General features: G+C 41.7%; 4 protein-coding genes across 4 annotated transcripts; 2 read left to right on the top strand and 2 right to left on the bottom strand.

Annotated features, from left to right (window-relative positions):
- Positions 1 to 1,377: 1,377 nt before the first annotated feature.
- On the top strand, positions 1,378 to 2,731 carry DFJ58DRAFT_723378 (uncharacterized protein; the record flags this gene model as incomplete). The annotated part of the gene is made up of 5 exons (XM_041385000.1): positions 1,378 to 1,500; positions 1,552 to 1,898; positions 1,958 to 2,072; positions 2,126 to 2,169; positions 2,497 to 2,731. The coding sequence occupies 5 exons, from the start codon at positions 1,378 to 1,380 to the stop codon at positions 2,729 to 2,731; spliced, it is 864 nt and encodes a 287-aa protein (XP_041248422.1).
- A 4,406-nt stretch (positions 2,732 to 7,137) lies between these two features.
- DFJ58DRAFT_837802 (uncharacterized protein) lies at positions 7,138 to 7,645 on the bottom strand (the record flags this gene model as incomplete). The annotated part of the gene is made up of 2 exons (XM_041392417.1): positions 7,138 to 7,425; positions 7,478 to 7,645. The coding sequence occupies 2 exons, from the start codon at positions 7,643 to 7,645 to the stop codon at positions 7,138 to 7,140; spliced, it is 456 nt and encodes a 151-aa protein (XP_041248421.1).
- Positions 7,646 to 9,421: 1,776 nt separating this feature from the next.
- DFJ58DRAFT_837801 (uncharacterized protein) lies at positions 9,422 to 10,540 on the bottom strand (the record flags this gene model as incomplete). Its single annotated transcript, XM_041392416.1, has 4 exons — positions 9,422 to 9,574; positions 9,799 to 9,916; positions 9,968 to 10,325; positions 10,384 to 10,540. 4 exons carry the CDS (start codon positions 10,538 to 10,540, stop codon positions 9,422 to 9,424), a joined length of 786 nt encoding a protein of 261 aa, XP_041248420.1.
- A 905-nt stretch (positions 10,541 to 11,445) lies between these two features.
- DFJ58DRAFT_714137 (uncharacterized protein) lies at positions 11,446 to 16,461 on the top strand (the record flags this gene model as incomplete). The annotated part of the gene is made up of 16 exons (XM_041383985.1): positions 11,446 to 11,598; positions 11,648 to 11,878; positions 11,921 to 12,019; positions 13,666 to 13,778; positions 13,917 to 14,082; positions 14,134 to 14,207; positions 14,233 to 14,283; positions 14,332 to 14,613; positions 14,641 to 14,693; positions 14,890 to 14,973; positions 15,012 to 15,135; positions 15,184 to 15,326; positions 15,354 to 15,499; positions 15,545 to 15,671; positions 16,149 to 16,328; positions 16,376 to 16,461. The coding sequence occupies 16 exons, from the start codon at positions 11,446 to 11,448 to the stop codon at positions 16,459 to 16,461; spliced, it is 2,112 nt and encodes a 703-aa protein (XP_041248419.1).
- Between the last annotated feature and the right edge of the window lie 458 nt (positions 16,462 to 16,919).

Here is a 16,919-nt window from a genome sequence, read left to right as displayed (position 1 = left end):
CTTTGTGGTAGACTGGTCTTGATGTGTCTGACATGGGAGGTTATGTAGAGCAACTTTCGGAGGGAGATGACCAAGCCAAGACAGTAGTAGATTCATACTTTTTATGATTTAGGCATTGAGACCTTTTGTGTGATGTACTCTCAAACTTGGACTTGTATCAATAAACTTCACAACATACCCAATTGGGCTTCTGTCTTCATCTGAAGCCACCATCACAAAGTCCCATACTACTGCAGTCATGCATGGTCATTATTCTGAACTTCATGGACGTCGAGGGTCCTATTCTAGCTCATATCATGATGACCAAAAGCTACTAGATTTTCATTCAACTGAGCTACATCGACAACATTGTAATCATGTGGATAATTCATGTCCTAGGTCTACTTATGATTCATGGGATGAGAGATTCAACAAGGTGATATTGTATTATTATTTGACACTACCACTGCTGATTTGATTATATTCCGAATCAGCCTGAGTACCCACTCAATGTCATTGATCCCCGTTCTCTACTGCATGAAAGCTCGGGCTTTGGACTAGAGTGCCCTGATTCAAGATACTCTGGCTCTGCTGGTAGCTCAAGCAGGCTGTTCCTTACCAACCATTCATCGGAGTCTCCATTGCTATCTGATCATCGTCCACTTGATACTACTGAAGTTGAACTATATCAACTGAAGGAGGAGAGGACCAGACTCATTAAGCGTATTTGTGAGCTTGAAGGAGAAGTGAGGACAGCAGAGTAAGTATTACGAGTTGTTTGTGAGGTTGCTACTGATTTTCTGACATTTTTAGTGCATATAATCACCGTCTTCTTGAATGAATTGAGAAAATGCAGGCCTCACAAGCAGCCCCTGCCACAGGCAGCATACATGGGACTGCACAACTTATGTCGACAGCATCATTGACTGAGATCACTTTGGATGTTCCTTTGAAATGACGAGACTTTACAGACATCACTTTACTTGGACAAGCCCAAATGGTTGGCGGCAAAAAAACAGACAAGGAAGTATCCTTGGACCTGGAACAAAGGTCAAGAAGTTGACCGTCCTGTATATCCAGCATGCCGATGGATCTTATGCGATTCCCCATGAACTTGAAGAAATGTGTTCTTTTGCTAGATCTATCTGGTCTCAGTTTGTTCTCATTGGTGTTGCTCCCACTACCTGGACTAAGCTCGACAACATATCTCAACATTATTACTACCGAGAGATGCAGATCAAATTTTCTGCACTATGATATTGTTCTGCCAACTGGAAGTCTGACCAGCTTGCTATTGATTCATATTCCCAATGGTCAGTACGACCACGCAAAATTGATGACTCAGGTGTCGTCAAAAAGGAGACTACTGACCCACCTGTGAAATTTGAGCAGCCAGCAATGTCTCTTGTGACAAAACGTCCCTCGGCAGCCAACACCACTTCCTTACAGCCAGCAAAAAAACTTAAGAAACATCACCCTGGCCATAAAGTAAGTTCTGTGACAGATACCCAAAAGTTAAAGGTACACATTTTCCCTATTTGGTATGATTATCACTCTCATATAGTACCACAGGCCCTTGACGACCCTCTTAATGGCTTGATGCTGAGTCTACAAGTCGACACAGATATACTCAAACCAAACGAAGTTGCCACAGAGTCATTACTGCCAGCACTGTCCACCCTCCTCACACCCCAGGACAACATATCCGAACAACTCGAATACAGCCTCCCTGCTCCAAGTCAAGCTGTTCTTCAAGATACTCTTCAGCCTACCCATATTCCTGAACATGATTTCAAGTGCCCTGTTGATGTCTCTGCAACTGTTCTAGCTGCTGTGACTGTCCGCTCGACCGAAGAAGCTCCTGGCACTGCTGAATCCACGAGTGTCATGCATCCGAACAAAGCCAGCAAAACTGCTAGGTACAACAGGGTGGCAGTTTCTTTCTGTCAAGTAGTAACTGAGCATGTTGCTCTTCCAGAAACCTATGCGCTCTCGACTGGTGTGCGGAGATGAAACAAAAGAAGCTCAAACTGCTCACAAAGAAATTCGAGGCTTATTGGAATAAGCTCAAGGAGTGTCCAGATCAATTGAAGGTGCGTGTCGTTGCTTTATTATGCTATTGATTGTAATTATCTGTGGTCACTAGATATGGAACGAGAAATCTGCTGCGTTGATGAGTGGAAAGGGCTAGTGAGCGACATTTACAACTTTCCTTCAATTCTGTGACATGTGCACTTGGCATATTATTGCAACTGCCCTGTTCCTATTGTATTTTGTACCCTGCATTGTGTTTTTGTACTGTGCCAATGCCATTTTATGTATTGCAACACAATACTTTTCTTCAACGACTCACCTCGACTGAACTTGATTCTATACCATTCTATGTTCGAACAAAATCGAGCGCAATCTTTGTGTTGACTAATATCCTCTGGTGAACATAGATATTACTCGACTGACATTGCATGTGATAGTGATACCAGTACAGTGAGTCGAGTGAGGTCTGACATGGTCATCAAGCTCTATCTCTCACGATTTCCTTCATTCTGCTTTGAAGGAGTTTTCACTGGGCCTGAACCATGGTTTGAACCGGACTTTTGGTCCAGTTCCCCTGTGGTTCAGTCCACAGTCCAGGTGTCAGCCAGAACTGGACCATATACAGTTCTTGGTTCTGGCATTGGGTGAACAGTTTGACTTTGGTTTGGATGGGTCCCCAACCATTTTGAACCCTGAACTGGCCATCAAGAAATCATAAGTTTGCTTTTCTAGCTTTTTAGCACTCAAATAAGTGATCAATTACTTATTGTCACTTTTTCACACTTATTTTTCAGACTCGAAAAGAGTGCTGAAAAAGTTGGCATAACAAAAAAAGTTGGCGCTGTGCAGAAAAGTCGGTACTGTACAAAAAAAGTAGGCACTACATTTTAAAAGCATGTATTACACAAAAAGGCTGTAACTAGTATAGTACAAGTCTGCATGTATCTAGCTAGCATGGTCTCATGCTGAGTCATGAACATGCAGTAGCCCACACAGGCTATACTGTGATATTAATACATTACTTAGCTTACATTAGTAGTGAAAATATGATACAATACTTGCTCCATTGCACAGTGTACTTATGGGCAGTAGTGGCTGATGTATCATTGATGTATCAGTGGTGAATCTGAAAATGATGCCTTAATCCAGCCTGTTCCTGGTTCTCTGGCTTCTTTTGATTGTTCCTCCATTCTTTTGGTTTCTTTATATTGTCAGCTGACAGCAGTTGGTTGTTCCAGGTTGTTCCTTGGTTGTTTCTGTATCAGGCAACTGAATTTAGCCAATCTATTTTTATCTAGTATTTATTTAGTCTGTGCACTATTTTAGGTTCACGTAGATGTATGTACAGTTCTTCAGCGGTTTGTGGGTGGCTGAGCTAGTACCTTGAGCAGTTCAACTATTTTAGGTTCATGCATTTTATCTAGTATTTATTTAGTCTGTGCACTATTTTAGGTTCACGTAGATGTATGTACAGTTCTTCAGCAGTTTCTAGGTGGCTGAGCTAGCACCTTGGGCAGTACTAGTTCAACTATTGATTAGGTCTAGCAAAGACATATGTACAGTTCTTCAGTTATGATTTATGACCTTGCTACTTTTTTTTTTTTTTTTTTTTTTTTGAAATTCACACAGCATTCAGGTTAACTATCCCAACTCCACTTTAGTGGAAGAGGGTTATGTCACAAGCAAATAGTCAATCCTCTGCAAATGCACCCATGGGAAAAGCTGAGCTGGCGGGAAAAGATTTATTTGATTGAGTGTTGTGTATTGTCTGGTATACTAGTCTGAGTCATTCTGGAATCTGAATCTTTATTTATTTTTCCTTCCCAAATGCTCTGGACATGTCCAAGACTCGGAACAAAAGGTTGAGTCAAGACAGAAATTTACTCATGTGCACCAGTTCGTGCTCAGCATATGATATGTATTGTAAGCTTGTGCAAGCTTTCCTCTCATGAATCTCTCCATTGAGAAATGCTTGCCTTTGAGACTAGATGTCTACCTGGTGTAGAGACTGGAGTTTCTGCAGGTGCATATGGGCATAATTCACATCTTTTCACAAGGCACTCACAATCCTTGCAATGTGCTCCAAGTACGACTTTTGCACATATGTGCACACAACACGCGCCTTTGGCGCATACCAGCGTATTTGGGCGTGTTACAGTGCACTTTGTCACACTTCCATAGGATCTGTTGCCTGTCCTCTGCATGTCCTGTCCTAGTCCTCCAAGGTCCATTCCTTTCATCAGGACTCATACTACATCACATAGGCACTTATACTTACATTATATTTCGTTATGGACCCTGACTTACCTCATCACTTACCTTAGTTCTCCCTACTCAGTTCCGAGCCCTGGGAACTTGCTTAGCATACTTACATGTCACCATGTTTGTTTTTCTGTCACTTACTTCCGTTCCACTACCATCCAAGTGTATAGCACAAGTTTCCCTCCAGTTGGCGCCTTGACACCCTTAAGTGCCTATAATCACACCTATCACTGTTCTGATTCTCCCATTGATTGCCACTGCTACTTGAAGCACTCCAGTTGTGATCGCACGAAGTGCACTTTGACATTGAAGCACACTTTTCCGCACTTTCGCCCTCTAAGTGCCTTTAGGTGCCTTTCGTCAGCACTCTTTGCCTTTGGGTGTATTATTTGCATCAGTGTTCCACTCAGGTCTCTAGACCGAACTGCTGCTTATAGATCCCCCTCATCTTTTTCTAGAGGAATCTTTCTCAGTAGCAATCCCCTTGGGATGACTTTTTGCTCATATCCAGAGGAGCACTTGAGAGCCCACTTCCCACTCTTCTTCCCAATTAGGAGCCAGCTATCATTCCTTGCCCTCACCAGGATGGTTCCACTACCATGACAGTGAGGAAATTCAAGAGCAAAATTTGCTATCCCTCTTGGATAATGTCCTAGTTGAGTGTGTTTCTCATATCTCTGTTTTGTGAGGAAGATCAAAAAAGGACCATGTGTGTTTAGTGCTATCTCACTTCATTGCTACCCAAGAACGAGTGATGCGCTGAAGGATCTTCAACTCAGCTGAGGGTGCAGCTGATATAATTGTTGAAGGGAGGAAAATATGAGTGCGATATGTTCATCCCTTAGGGGAAGCGGAGAAAGCAAATATCTACTGGTCAACTCTAGGGGGAATGCGCAAAGCGCATGATAAGGCGAAAGCGCGGGAACAAAGGCGCTATAGGCGCGCGAAGCGCGGGAAAGTCGCGCGTCGAAAAGCGGAACTGGGTGAAAGCGGTATGCGAGCGATAGTGAGATGGTAAGACGTGTACTGAGATGCTGATAAGACAACTGATGCGGATATGGCCACTAGAGCTAACTGCTACTAGGGCTTGCGATGATTTATTCAAAACATAATAAAAACTCGGAGATGGTGACTGTCTATGATGATGGTGGTCTGTGGTAATGTGTGTTCTGTAAAGTAAAAAAATGTGTAATGAAAAATGTGTACCAAGTGAAAATAAACATGGTACGATGTTGAAATAAATGATAAATGGAGAAATGCATACCTGGGAACTTGGTTGGACATGGGAAAACACAGTGGGAAGTCAGGCACCCTATAGCGCTTAGGCGCGGGAAAATTCGCCTAAAGCGCGCGCAAGTCGCGCAAGTGTCGCCTATGTCGCGGAAGTGTCGCCTAAGTCGCGCGCGTCGCGCGAACGTCGCGTTTATCGTGCAAGTGTCGTGTTACATGCATGATACTGTAGACTTGACCTATGTTGCAATATGTGCCATTGTGAGGCTACCCAGGATCGAGTCTCTACAGCGCCTCGAGTATACTTCATTCTCTCGTTCTTTCTCTCTTCATCATCTCCGAGCTGCTAAGTCCAGAATTTATGAGGTTGCTCAGGTCTTTTAATTTAGATACTCTGTCTTGCCAAGGCACAGTGACTACATGTGCTTTAGCTGCATTTGTTTGTACTAATGAAAATTTCATTGAGGTCACCTGGGCCAACATTGGTCTTTATATACATTTGTGACTTGTCTATGTCTAAACCTACTAGCCACATCACACAATGGGATTGTCCGATTTCAGCAAGTGCCAACAAATATTTCATTGAGGTCACCTGGGCTAACATTGAACTTTTTTACTCAAGACAATTAAATTTCAAGACATGATATATGCTATATACATATGCAATCGGTATGGTGCGAGGTATAACAACAGGGGTGGTGGAAGGCATGAAAGCAGGGGAATGTGTATGGCAGGCATGGTAAAATCAGCGACCACAGCTGAATGGATTTGATAGCATCGGTAAAACTCTTATAATTCAAATCCAGATTGAAAAATCCAGTGGAGATAGATGTAAGGTCTGGAGAGAGTGGGTGTGCTGGACAGAAGGGTACATAGCCCTCTGGCATGGGGAGGATGGGCATATCCAACTCTTGGTCAATCTCATTGTCTTGAGGAGCAGGGGGCAGGTTTCAGAAGAAATACTCTTCAGATAACGCAGTAACTACCTTTTCTTGTCCTAATTCATGATAGATGCCAAGTCTGGCTGTAGGGATGTGGTGTGTAAACCATGTAATGTATCAGCTGCTGTGGTTGTAGGTCTTGGAGAATCATTGGTGGGAATATCATCTGGAGTGGCAGAAATGCAGAGACTTTCGCCCTTGAGACTCTGGGCAACTGTTTGATTTAAAGTCCCAGCTTCAGCTAAACATTATCAGCGCAATGTTTGATAAAATATAATAAATACATATGGAAAACATGAGAAACAAACTCCTAGTACAGCACCATAACATTATCGTTAAACTTTGTGAATGCGTGATTAAAGCAATTACCAAGCTTTGTCAACACTACATGCAAGCTGCTGACATCAATCGCACCTCCATTTGATAGGTCAGGACCACCAACCAGGACAGTGAAAGTTCATCCTATGGCCTCATGAAGCTCTCTAAAGAAGGTTGAGAGAATTTTGGTGAGTCTTGGGATAATTCTGTCCTCAATCAGTGAAGTAGCAAGAGGCAAAGAGAAGAACACTTACAGGTCATTGATCACCTCAGATGATTCTTACTCCTTCACTGCCTCACATCCTGCTTCCCTCATCTCTCTTGTAAGTTGAGATATTTCTTGCTTCACCTCAACAGACTCATTCTCCCAGCATCAGTCAATGTACTTCCAAACCACTCGAATATTTATCTTTCTGTGATTGGTGGCATAGGATTGTTTTTCTTTGATGGTATTTAGCTCATCTTTGATGCTGGCCTGGACTTGAGATGTGTAATACTTTTTAGTATAGACCTCACTTTCCTTAAGAGGACATTTCCGACTGGTCATGGGTCCTGTAACAATATTAGAGAGAAGTTTGTGGACAGCTGAATTGCCTGTGGCAGCTGCCTTGTGGCCAGGCTTTGAAGTACCATGATCATTACAGAATTTGACAGTCAAGCGCTGGATGTGATAGTAAGTCTCCAATAATGCATGTGCAAAATAAGAAACAGACCTTCTGAAGTCCAGTTTTGAACTGGTCTTCTTCCTCTAATTGAGTTGCAGTTAGAACTTGATTCATAGGAATATCTGGAAACACGGAAGCTCTCACAGGCCATCGCTCTTCCCATTTTTTGAAGAAAGGTTGCCAAAAAGTGCTGTAGTTCCCCTTTTTTTTTGGCATTCAAGGCACTTTGTTCTCAAAAGTTGCATTAAAGGCCAATTGTTCCTCCGTAAGCCATGTACGTGGTGCCATCTATTCATGTTACCATCAGCATGTCATATTGGTGCCGCACATGTGACTTTCATTAATTTAAAACCAACATATCTTTGTTTTATAGTTCTGTCGTGTCAGCTGATGCTAAGGTTAATGTGTAACATATTTTCCCAGACTTTTCTGAACTGATTGATCAAGTACTGTGAAAGCAATCATGAGAAGCTAAATGATGTTGCCCCTCTCTTGCATGCATATCTCCAAACATAATATCTTCTATGTAGCTATACAATAGAGAGGCTGCACACCTGGTAAGTGAGACCATCCATTATATTATCTAGTCTAATGAAGATCCCTTAGGAAAAAGACTGGCTGTGGACGAAGTACTACAGTGACATTGTTGACAGTACTATGTACTAGCTTGGAGCTTCATCTCACTGGCAGTCTTTTCCTATCCTGTCAATCTCTCTTGCACTATGGTCTTTGCTGTCCTTATTACTCTTGTCTTGCAAGCCCATATTGTTGTTATTATTGCTCCATAGTATTTTCTGATTGCAGGTCAATGATGCTGCATCATTAGATTATACCATAGGAATTCAACTAAATATAATATATTGTATTGGTCCCAAGGGCGAGTCTCCTGTTGTGAAACATGTTGCTTTCAAATTTGTCATATTTTGCATGATTCCAACCATTCTAGCTATGTCCAAAGTTCACTGGGACTGATGTACAATCAGTATACAGTATACCACACCTTCAAAGTGTATCTTTTGCAAAATACAAAAGTTCAGCCTTTATCTGGTTTAAATAAATGGTACCCACTTCCACACAGCCCACAGCTAAACAAGTGTTCAAAAATTAGGTGTGTAGGCCTAATGGTTGTGGTCATGGCATACTCTGACTGATTTGAGCCCAAGTTATTAGACCATAATTAATGATTACAATTGCAGTCCTGAACTTTGTATGACCATAATCATACATACCACTACTATATTCCCAACAACAGACACCTCACTTGATATCTAGTTAAGTACTTGACATCTTGGACCTCCCAGTGGTAGTCCCTGATGAGTCAAACTCCCTTTGTATGACTAAGAACTATGACTGATTTCATGCACATACATTTAGGTCCAACATTGTATTCTGTTGGTGTCAAATTACTGTAGGACCGTAATTAAAATAAAGGACATGGTATTGCTTTTATGGGCTATAGAAATTCTCTGCTGATTTGCACAGGTTACAAAGTTTGCTGCCAATGTTGCTTACTTATGGCAGGTCGTCCAGCCATACACACAACTCCAGAGGCGAAGCTGCAGGTTGTGCATGACAAACGAAAAAGTACTATCATAGGTGAGTTTTTCCTGTCATCTAACCATTAAATAATTGACTAACTTGAGTTCAGTTTGCCACTGTAGACATAAAGAAAGGATCAACACCAAACAACACCTTACTTGCACACTGCCAACACACCAAAGCTCTTCTGACTCTGCCTCTCAGACAGGGATGGATGCTTCTCCCACTCCAGAGTCTCCACCACCATGTGTTTTTATTTTCTGTTGAGAAACATGACAGCTGAATGTGAATAATAGCGTGATACTGTAAGATTGTATAAAACTAGTTAAAGATACCAAGGATGAGCTTGTCAGTCTGACTGTATTATCTGGTCCTTATGTGTTTGTTGAGCATATTCTTGGGAAACACGTCAAAACAATACCTTGAGAAACCTTCGATATTGAATCTGTTGAATTAGTTCATGGCAAAGATTTTAGTAATACTTTCATGATCAAGGATGCTATTAGTACAGCCAGAAACATTTGCAGGAAGGCATATTGTGGTCAAGACACAATTTTGAACATGTGCAGAGTATGTGATGAGTGGAGGGCTGCAGATGAAGTCTGTCTGTCAAGAAATTTGTCAGGTAATAACATATTTGGAGGATGTTTTGTGGCATGTTGAGCAGGGTACCTTTACTCTTGCAATTATGCATGTACATCAAACACTGAAGTATCAGCAGGACAGACTCCTGGCTGAGTGATATGTATTTACATCTCAATACATACACATGTGAAATATGCTGTTGAAAACATACTACAACATACAATGTTCCAAATGTGCCACAATACCTGTGAAGCATCACCACAATCAATTGCACCCTTCATGATGCTTATGCCTTGCTCAATGGAATCTACCTTGTGATAGATGGTGTGGGAGACTCCAAGCACTTTGGGACCAGTTGCATCCCTACCATGAAGAAATGAGCTGCTAAACATGAGACACTCAAAAAAATCTTACCAGTCTGAAAAGATGCTGATATAGTGACCTCTAGTTACATAATAGAGGGGTGGGCTGACATCAACTGGCACATTGAAGTAGGTTCTGTGGTAACAAGTCAGCATGGAATCATTTTCAAATGCAGCAGCTGCATTGCTTGCATTTTCGTCATCAAAGGAATTGTATTTGTCGTAGTCGACATAGACAGTAATAGGTCCTGTAGGAATCATGGTGGGGGCAGTGAGAGGAGCAGCTGTAGGGACAGCCATGGAGGCAGAAGTAGCAGTAGTGCCAGCATCAGGGGCAGCCACTGTATCAGGTGAAGCAACTAGAGCAGGCATTTCCATGCTGGTGGGGCCTGTCCTAATGGTAAGATTATCTGTAACATCACTGAAACTAAGTGAGTAATGGAAATATAAAAGAACCAATGGATCTACCATCAGATGTGTCTTCACCAGTGCTGGTGCCTAAGGCCTGAGACAATGCCTTCTGATCGTTGAGGGAAAGACACTGCAGAAAATTAATGAGACTGTCCAGTTGGATAGACACCATGGTGGTATCTGTCTGACTGGAGGAAGGTGAGTTCTGAGTCATGATAGTGAGTTCAGTGAGATACTTTGAGTTGGTGGATGATGTATCACTCACAGTGATCTAATATATATTCAGTAGACCAATGGAGTTGGACATTCGAGAAATGGAGGATCGCTCCAGGCATTTGAGAGACAGTGGAGGATTACTGCAAAGTCATGGTGTTGAGTATTGTTAGTGTGTGCAGCTGACTAATCTAGCAAATGCACTCACTAAGTCAGTTAGTTCTCAAGCTCTCAAGATCTTGACTATGGCCATAGCAGGTAAGTGGATTCTAAAACAAGTTGTTCTAACTTATCGTTCTGTTACTCTAGCACTGTCTACCAAGTTTCTAAGCTTGCCCAATACCCCAGTACCTGAACCGTTTCCAGGATTCATTTCCCATTTGATTCTTCTTGCGATGCAGATTATATTGTGTTGTCCATTACATATGGCCTTTGATGTTCTGTATGGAGGTCAGTTACAAGCACATATTGTTTACACAACTGACTAGATTGACTACAGTGCACATGCATTGTGGCCACCCCCCAAGAGGCCTGCAATTGAATGTGAGGCCTTTGTGCCTGCCTCTATCAACCTGGTATCTCCTTTATGGCAACTTTGGGTGGCAGAAATTACCACTGAAGGGAGCACACAGCTGCAAACACACTGTCACTGGGATCTCTCCTGAAAAATTGCCAAACAACAATATACCTTTTATAGATGATCGGGTTGAGCATGCAGGTAACTCAAGTTGACGATGAAACATTCATGGAAGATGTTATCAATATTGTTCCTGTGGGGAAATGCAAATGGACTACAGTGGTGGGCATTCTCATTTGTTTTTTTGGGGGCTAGACTGACTCACTGGACTCTAGGATGCACCTTTGCTAGCCTGGATTCCAGAACATCAAAGCTTCTTGGATGAAATGATGCATCTCAATGGATATAGGTCTGAGGGTGTCACTTGTTCATGTGATGGAGTATTGCCTGAATTCTGGTGCTGTAACTGTCATGGCACTCAAATATTCTGCCATGAATGCACACTTCAAAACCACATGTATCATCCTTTATATAGAATTAAGGTATGTTTTACTTTCATCTTGGCATTAATGTGTTACTAATCATGGTCAGATGTGGAATAGGTATTTTTTTCAATGTATCACACTGAAAAAGCTCAGGGTTCAAATACAACTTGGCCATAACCTAGGAGAAAGGTACTATAATCCTCATCCATCTGCTGGTGACGATTTTGTGGTCATTGGGCTCAATGGCGTTCATGAAGTTGTGCTGGACTTCTGTGGCTGCACTTCAGCTCAGGTCCAGTACAAACAACTGCTATATATGTGGTGGTATCTGGCAACTGTCTCAGAGCCTTGAACTGCAGCGACTTTTATGGTTCTGCAGCATTTTCATATTCTATCATTTGAGAACAAGGTGTCTGCTTATGAGTTCTACCATTCGCTCGCAAGATACACCAATAATTCCAGGTTGATAGGGATCAAGGTGAGTATTTCAATCTCTTCCTAGAACTGTCTAATGATGATACAGTGACTCAAAAAAGTGTTCCAATATTTGTGGGTTTTCATGTAATTGCTTTATTGTGTGTCATGGAGTGGGAAACTGACTAAGCTATAGGGAGGTGTCAGAATGCTCTGCCTTGTGGCTTCATATCTGTTCCCTGTAGCATGGGAATCCGATGTTATCATGTGAAGATATGGTTATTTTAATTTGATGCCTCATTGAGACACTTTTTGACTTTGAATTTGACCAATATAATTTCTATAGTTCTAGTACTTAGTGTTGCCTCCTCTTGCTCTAATCACTTCTACCACTCTTATAAACACACTATCTATCAATTCCTAGCATTACCCATTAGTAATATTTCCTCACTGTGTTGTAACTCTCTTCCACAGCTGAAATAGCCCCTATTGAGGATCCTGATACACCTCCTGAGTAATTTCCAGAGTTGTTCAATAGGGTTGAGGTCTGAAGACTGTACTAGCCATGATAGAACAGTAATATCATAGTTTTCAAACCATTTGGTAGCCAACTTGAAGCATACTTGAGATTATTATCTTGTCATAAGATAGTGTCTTCTTCATCAATGTTTGATTCCTGCATGCTTTTAAGCAGACACTCTGCCAAAATTGAGATGCACTGCTCTGCATCTATCCTCCCCTCCACCTCACAGAGAATTCCTCCCCTTGTTCACCTCATACAACCCCATACCATTAAAATTTCTCCTCCAAACTTGAGTGTTTTCTTGACTTATCTTTGTCCTAGTAATTCTTCTGCCTTTTTCCATACATATTCCTGGTCATCTGACCCCATTCTATTGATTTTTGTCTCATCTGACCAGATAGCCCTATTCCAGTTCTTAAAGTCCAATACTGGTGCTTCAGAGCAAAGGCTAGTCTCCTCCCTCTATAGGCTGAAGATAGGAGAAGCTTTTCTTTTTAGTTATAGCTTCAAGGTTAGCTGCTTTGAGAATATTCCTGACTATTTGAGTGGAGACAGTGGTATGGATAACAGAATAAATGAATTTGATGACTTGAGGAGTATCAGCAGCCTGCCCAGTCAAAATATAATATCCAAAAGATCTTTTGCGATATGGTATGAGCTTAAAAGAGTGATTTAATTTGATATTTGTCTTATCTGGAATGGTCTTTTGATGAATCTAGCAATGATATCCCTGCTCAGGCCAGTTTTAGTAGAAATCTGCCTGTTAGACAGATAAGAGGAGCTGAAGATGAGAATAGGAGCTATCTCAGCTACAGGAGAGAGTTACTAACACAGTGAGGAAATATTACTAATGGGTAATGCTAGGAATTGATAGATAGTGTGTTTATAATAGTGATAGAAGTGATTAGAGCAAGAGGAGGCAACACTAAGTACTAGAACTATAGAGATTATATTGGTCAAATTCAAAGTCAAAAGTGTCTCAATGAGGCATCAAATTAAAATGACCATATCTTTACATGATAACATTGGATTCCCATGCTACAGGGAACAGATATGAAGCCACAAGGCAGAGCATTCTGACACCTCCCTATAGATTAGTCAGATCCTCACGCCCTGACTCACAATGAAGCAATTACATGAAAACCCACAAACATTGAGATACTTTTTTGAGCTACTGTATATTCTAGGATCGTTATTCTGCTTTCATGTGGATGGTATGCCAATGGCACAACCTCAAACAACTTGGCCATGGAGGAAGGGGACACGACTCAGCTGGAGTTGATGCTACAGCTGAAGGAGAGTTAGCTGTTCTATGCTCTACATGTTCATGGCCTAGTAAGAATCTTCTGCCAGACTGAAAGAAGGAGCTGCTGTTTATCAAGTAAGATATTAGTCTTTCTCTCATTGTCTATTTTCTAAGCTCATGTTATCTGAGCAGATGGAAAAATGCATTGTTTGTCACAATTGATGCAAACTTCAGGCTCAAGCGAAAAGTGGTGTCTTCTGATACTGCTGGCCCTAGTCTCAATGCCGGCTGGATGTATTTCATGCAGGAGGGCAGGTACAAGTCTTACATTGCAGATCGTGCTACTGAAAATCAAGAGGTAAGTAATGTTATTCTTGTGATAGTTATCAAGTTAATTTTTTTTCTATAGCGAAGCACATGTATAAGCCACAATGTGGTCAATATGGCGGATATCAAGTCCTCCCATGGGCCTCGCTGCCACAGGTGTCGGAATGATCGACTGCGCCAGACATGACATGAAGCTTCCTAATGGTGTTGGAGACCTTCAGAAGGAGGAACAGTATGTAGTATATTGTATTTGGAATTTTTCACAGCTAATATTACTTAGGTACATCAACATGGACTATATTATGTGTTCTGCACTCCTCATCTTTGCAATGTCCATGATCAACATCTCCTACGACATCATATGCCAGTGGCACAAGAGACTCTGGACTTGGATGGAAACAATGCCAGAATGGCTTTGCCCTCCCCATGAATCCTTCCTTATACAATTTTTATGTCATAATTCCACATTCAAGCCCATGTCAATAAGTGTCGCACGAACTTCTCTTTTAACTGGTCAAGATACATGGGCTGAACAGACAGTGAAGCTTCCTGAACGGGGCTGGTCCAACATCAATTGAGTGGCATCAAGTACCAAAGAGATGAGACTGGGAACATGTCAGGACACTCTTGATGATCACTTCAGTGATTGAAGCTGGGAAAAAATAATAGTGTTAGGTGTGCATTTTCTTTCTTTCAATCTCAAATTCTGATGTAGACCTAGGGTGGACATTACATAAGAAGATGGTTGAGGCCATAAAGTGGATGAAGGAGCACTCTAAAGCCATTGCGGAGCTGGAAACTACTATCCAACTGGCTCTCATCACTGAATAGAAAGCAGAGATAGAATCCTGGGAGGAAGATAACTTTTCTCCCAATTCCTTTGAAAGCCAGTTTAATCATAAATGGTCTTGGTGTTTTCACAGTAGTTGTTCTAATAAACGGTAATGGTCACACAGGCAGCCATACAACTACAACTCATTGAACTTGAAACTCAAAAACTTCAAGCTGGAATTGATGACTCACTTTATACCAATATCTCTCCAAGCAGGCTGATTATTTTGGGCATCAATTTTGAAGATCAAGAGTACATTTTTATTGATTGTTACACTATGTTGTACTGACAGTTTTACAGGGCACACTTAAGATCCAGTCTTGCCAATGTCTCCCTAAATGACACCAATAAGCAGAAGGCTACAATGCAGACTCAGATCACCTCCCTCCAGCAATGGCTCTATGCCTGGGCTCGCATCCAGGAACTGTACATGCCAGTTGTCTGTCAACTCTAGCATTGATCATCTGAAGCTAGTGGGAAGTTGCAGGAATTGAAACCTGAAGATTTCAACCTATGGCTCCCTTCGCACCTTCCAGCAGACACCCCTGTAGACAAGAAGCTTGCTGGCCACGAGTGGGAGCTATGCTATGCACAAGCACTCGATGCCCTCAACCAAGTTCATTCACACCTTTACCTTTGATCACACATGTACATGTACAAGGACAAAAATGTCTGTGGTCAGGCAAGTTCCACTCATACAAAAAGAATTATTGATGCTGTGGAGTCAAGGAAGCAAGCTAGTGTACTAAAGTATAAATGTGCACGCAACACCCTGTTGTCCCTTGGCTGTTACGAACTGGGATAGTTCTGACGTATAGCAACGTGATAAGTAATGTCGGCTAAGGTTGGTTCAAATACTCCTACATATGTAGAAGTTTATGAGACAAATCAAGGAGAGTGTCCTCGACTTGAATCAGGTTCAGACGACTTAAGATTGGAGTCTTAAGCGAAGGAAGTTCCAGGTAAAACCCAGTAAGATTAAAATAAAGAACTACAATGTACAGAGCAGGTTTATATAGTGAATGGTAACTGCTTTAGGGCAGGTATCTGAATGAGTCAGAGATAAAAGACAAGTCATAATGAGTCAAAGATAAGAGATGAGTCAGAGATAGCAAGAATAGGTCACCTAGCGACGGCTTGATAGCGATCGTGATGTAATACAATGAGTTAAGGATAAAATGAGAAAGAGATAAGTCTAGCAGTGGCATCATGCAGCACATGACATCATATAAGTTAGGGAAGAAAATGAATAGGGGCATACTTAGACTGTAACATCGGCCACCAACTTGAGAAGTGCAGTTGGGAGGCTACCATACTCCCACTTCTCGACTCTGACATTAAACTTATGGGTGACATGGAGCAGCAAGGGAGAGAAACCATCTCCTGGATTTGGTTAGACTCCCATGCTGAATACAGCTGCACAGAAAATGAATGCATGCAAGATTGTAAGTGTATGTTATGTTTTATTTATATTTATCTGATATTTTGATAGGTGTCTGCTTGGAATGGTGCAAGGCTTGTGCCCATGCACACCAGTGGTCAGAGGGGGTGGAACTATTGCTAGAAGAGATGAGATGAGTGCTGGTATTTTTGAAGTGGCAAGGGTCCTGGTGAAAGGAGCACACGACTCTCTGAATACTCAACTTGGCACCTACACAAGAAGGACTGACAGCATATGCATGTCGTCAGTCTGCATTGCAAACATTGCTGATAACCAAGTTTCAACAGTTGTGGAGTGATGTTACCTGCCCTTGTCTCTGGTGGTGTCATTATTTCAGAGAGCGAGAGAGATGAATGCTCCTACTATTGATGCTTCCCTGCAGTTATAGATAGAAATGTATAATTGATTATTACTTTTAATATTAATGAGGAGAAAGAAGCAACACTGGAGAATCAAGGGTCAAGATTGCAGATTCAGAAAACAAGACCTCAGACATGTCACATATGATAGATCTCAAATGCTCAGCTAATAGTGCTTGGTGCAGGGAAGTAGAGGGGGCTGCATGTATAACAGATTAATGTATCACTGGGAGCTA

This window comes from Suillus subalutaceus (genome assembly GCF_016647625.1).
Source record: "Suillus subalutaceus strain FC151 chromosome Unknown DFJ58scaffold_13, whole genome shotgun sequence".
Taxonomy (NCBI): Eukaryota; Fungi; Basidiomycota; class Agaricomycetes; order Boletales; family Suillaceae; genus Suillus; species Suillus subalutaceus.
The sequence above is the reverse complement of the archived record's forward strand: the minus strand, read 5'-3'. Positions and strand labels throughout refer to the sequence as shown.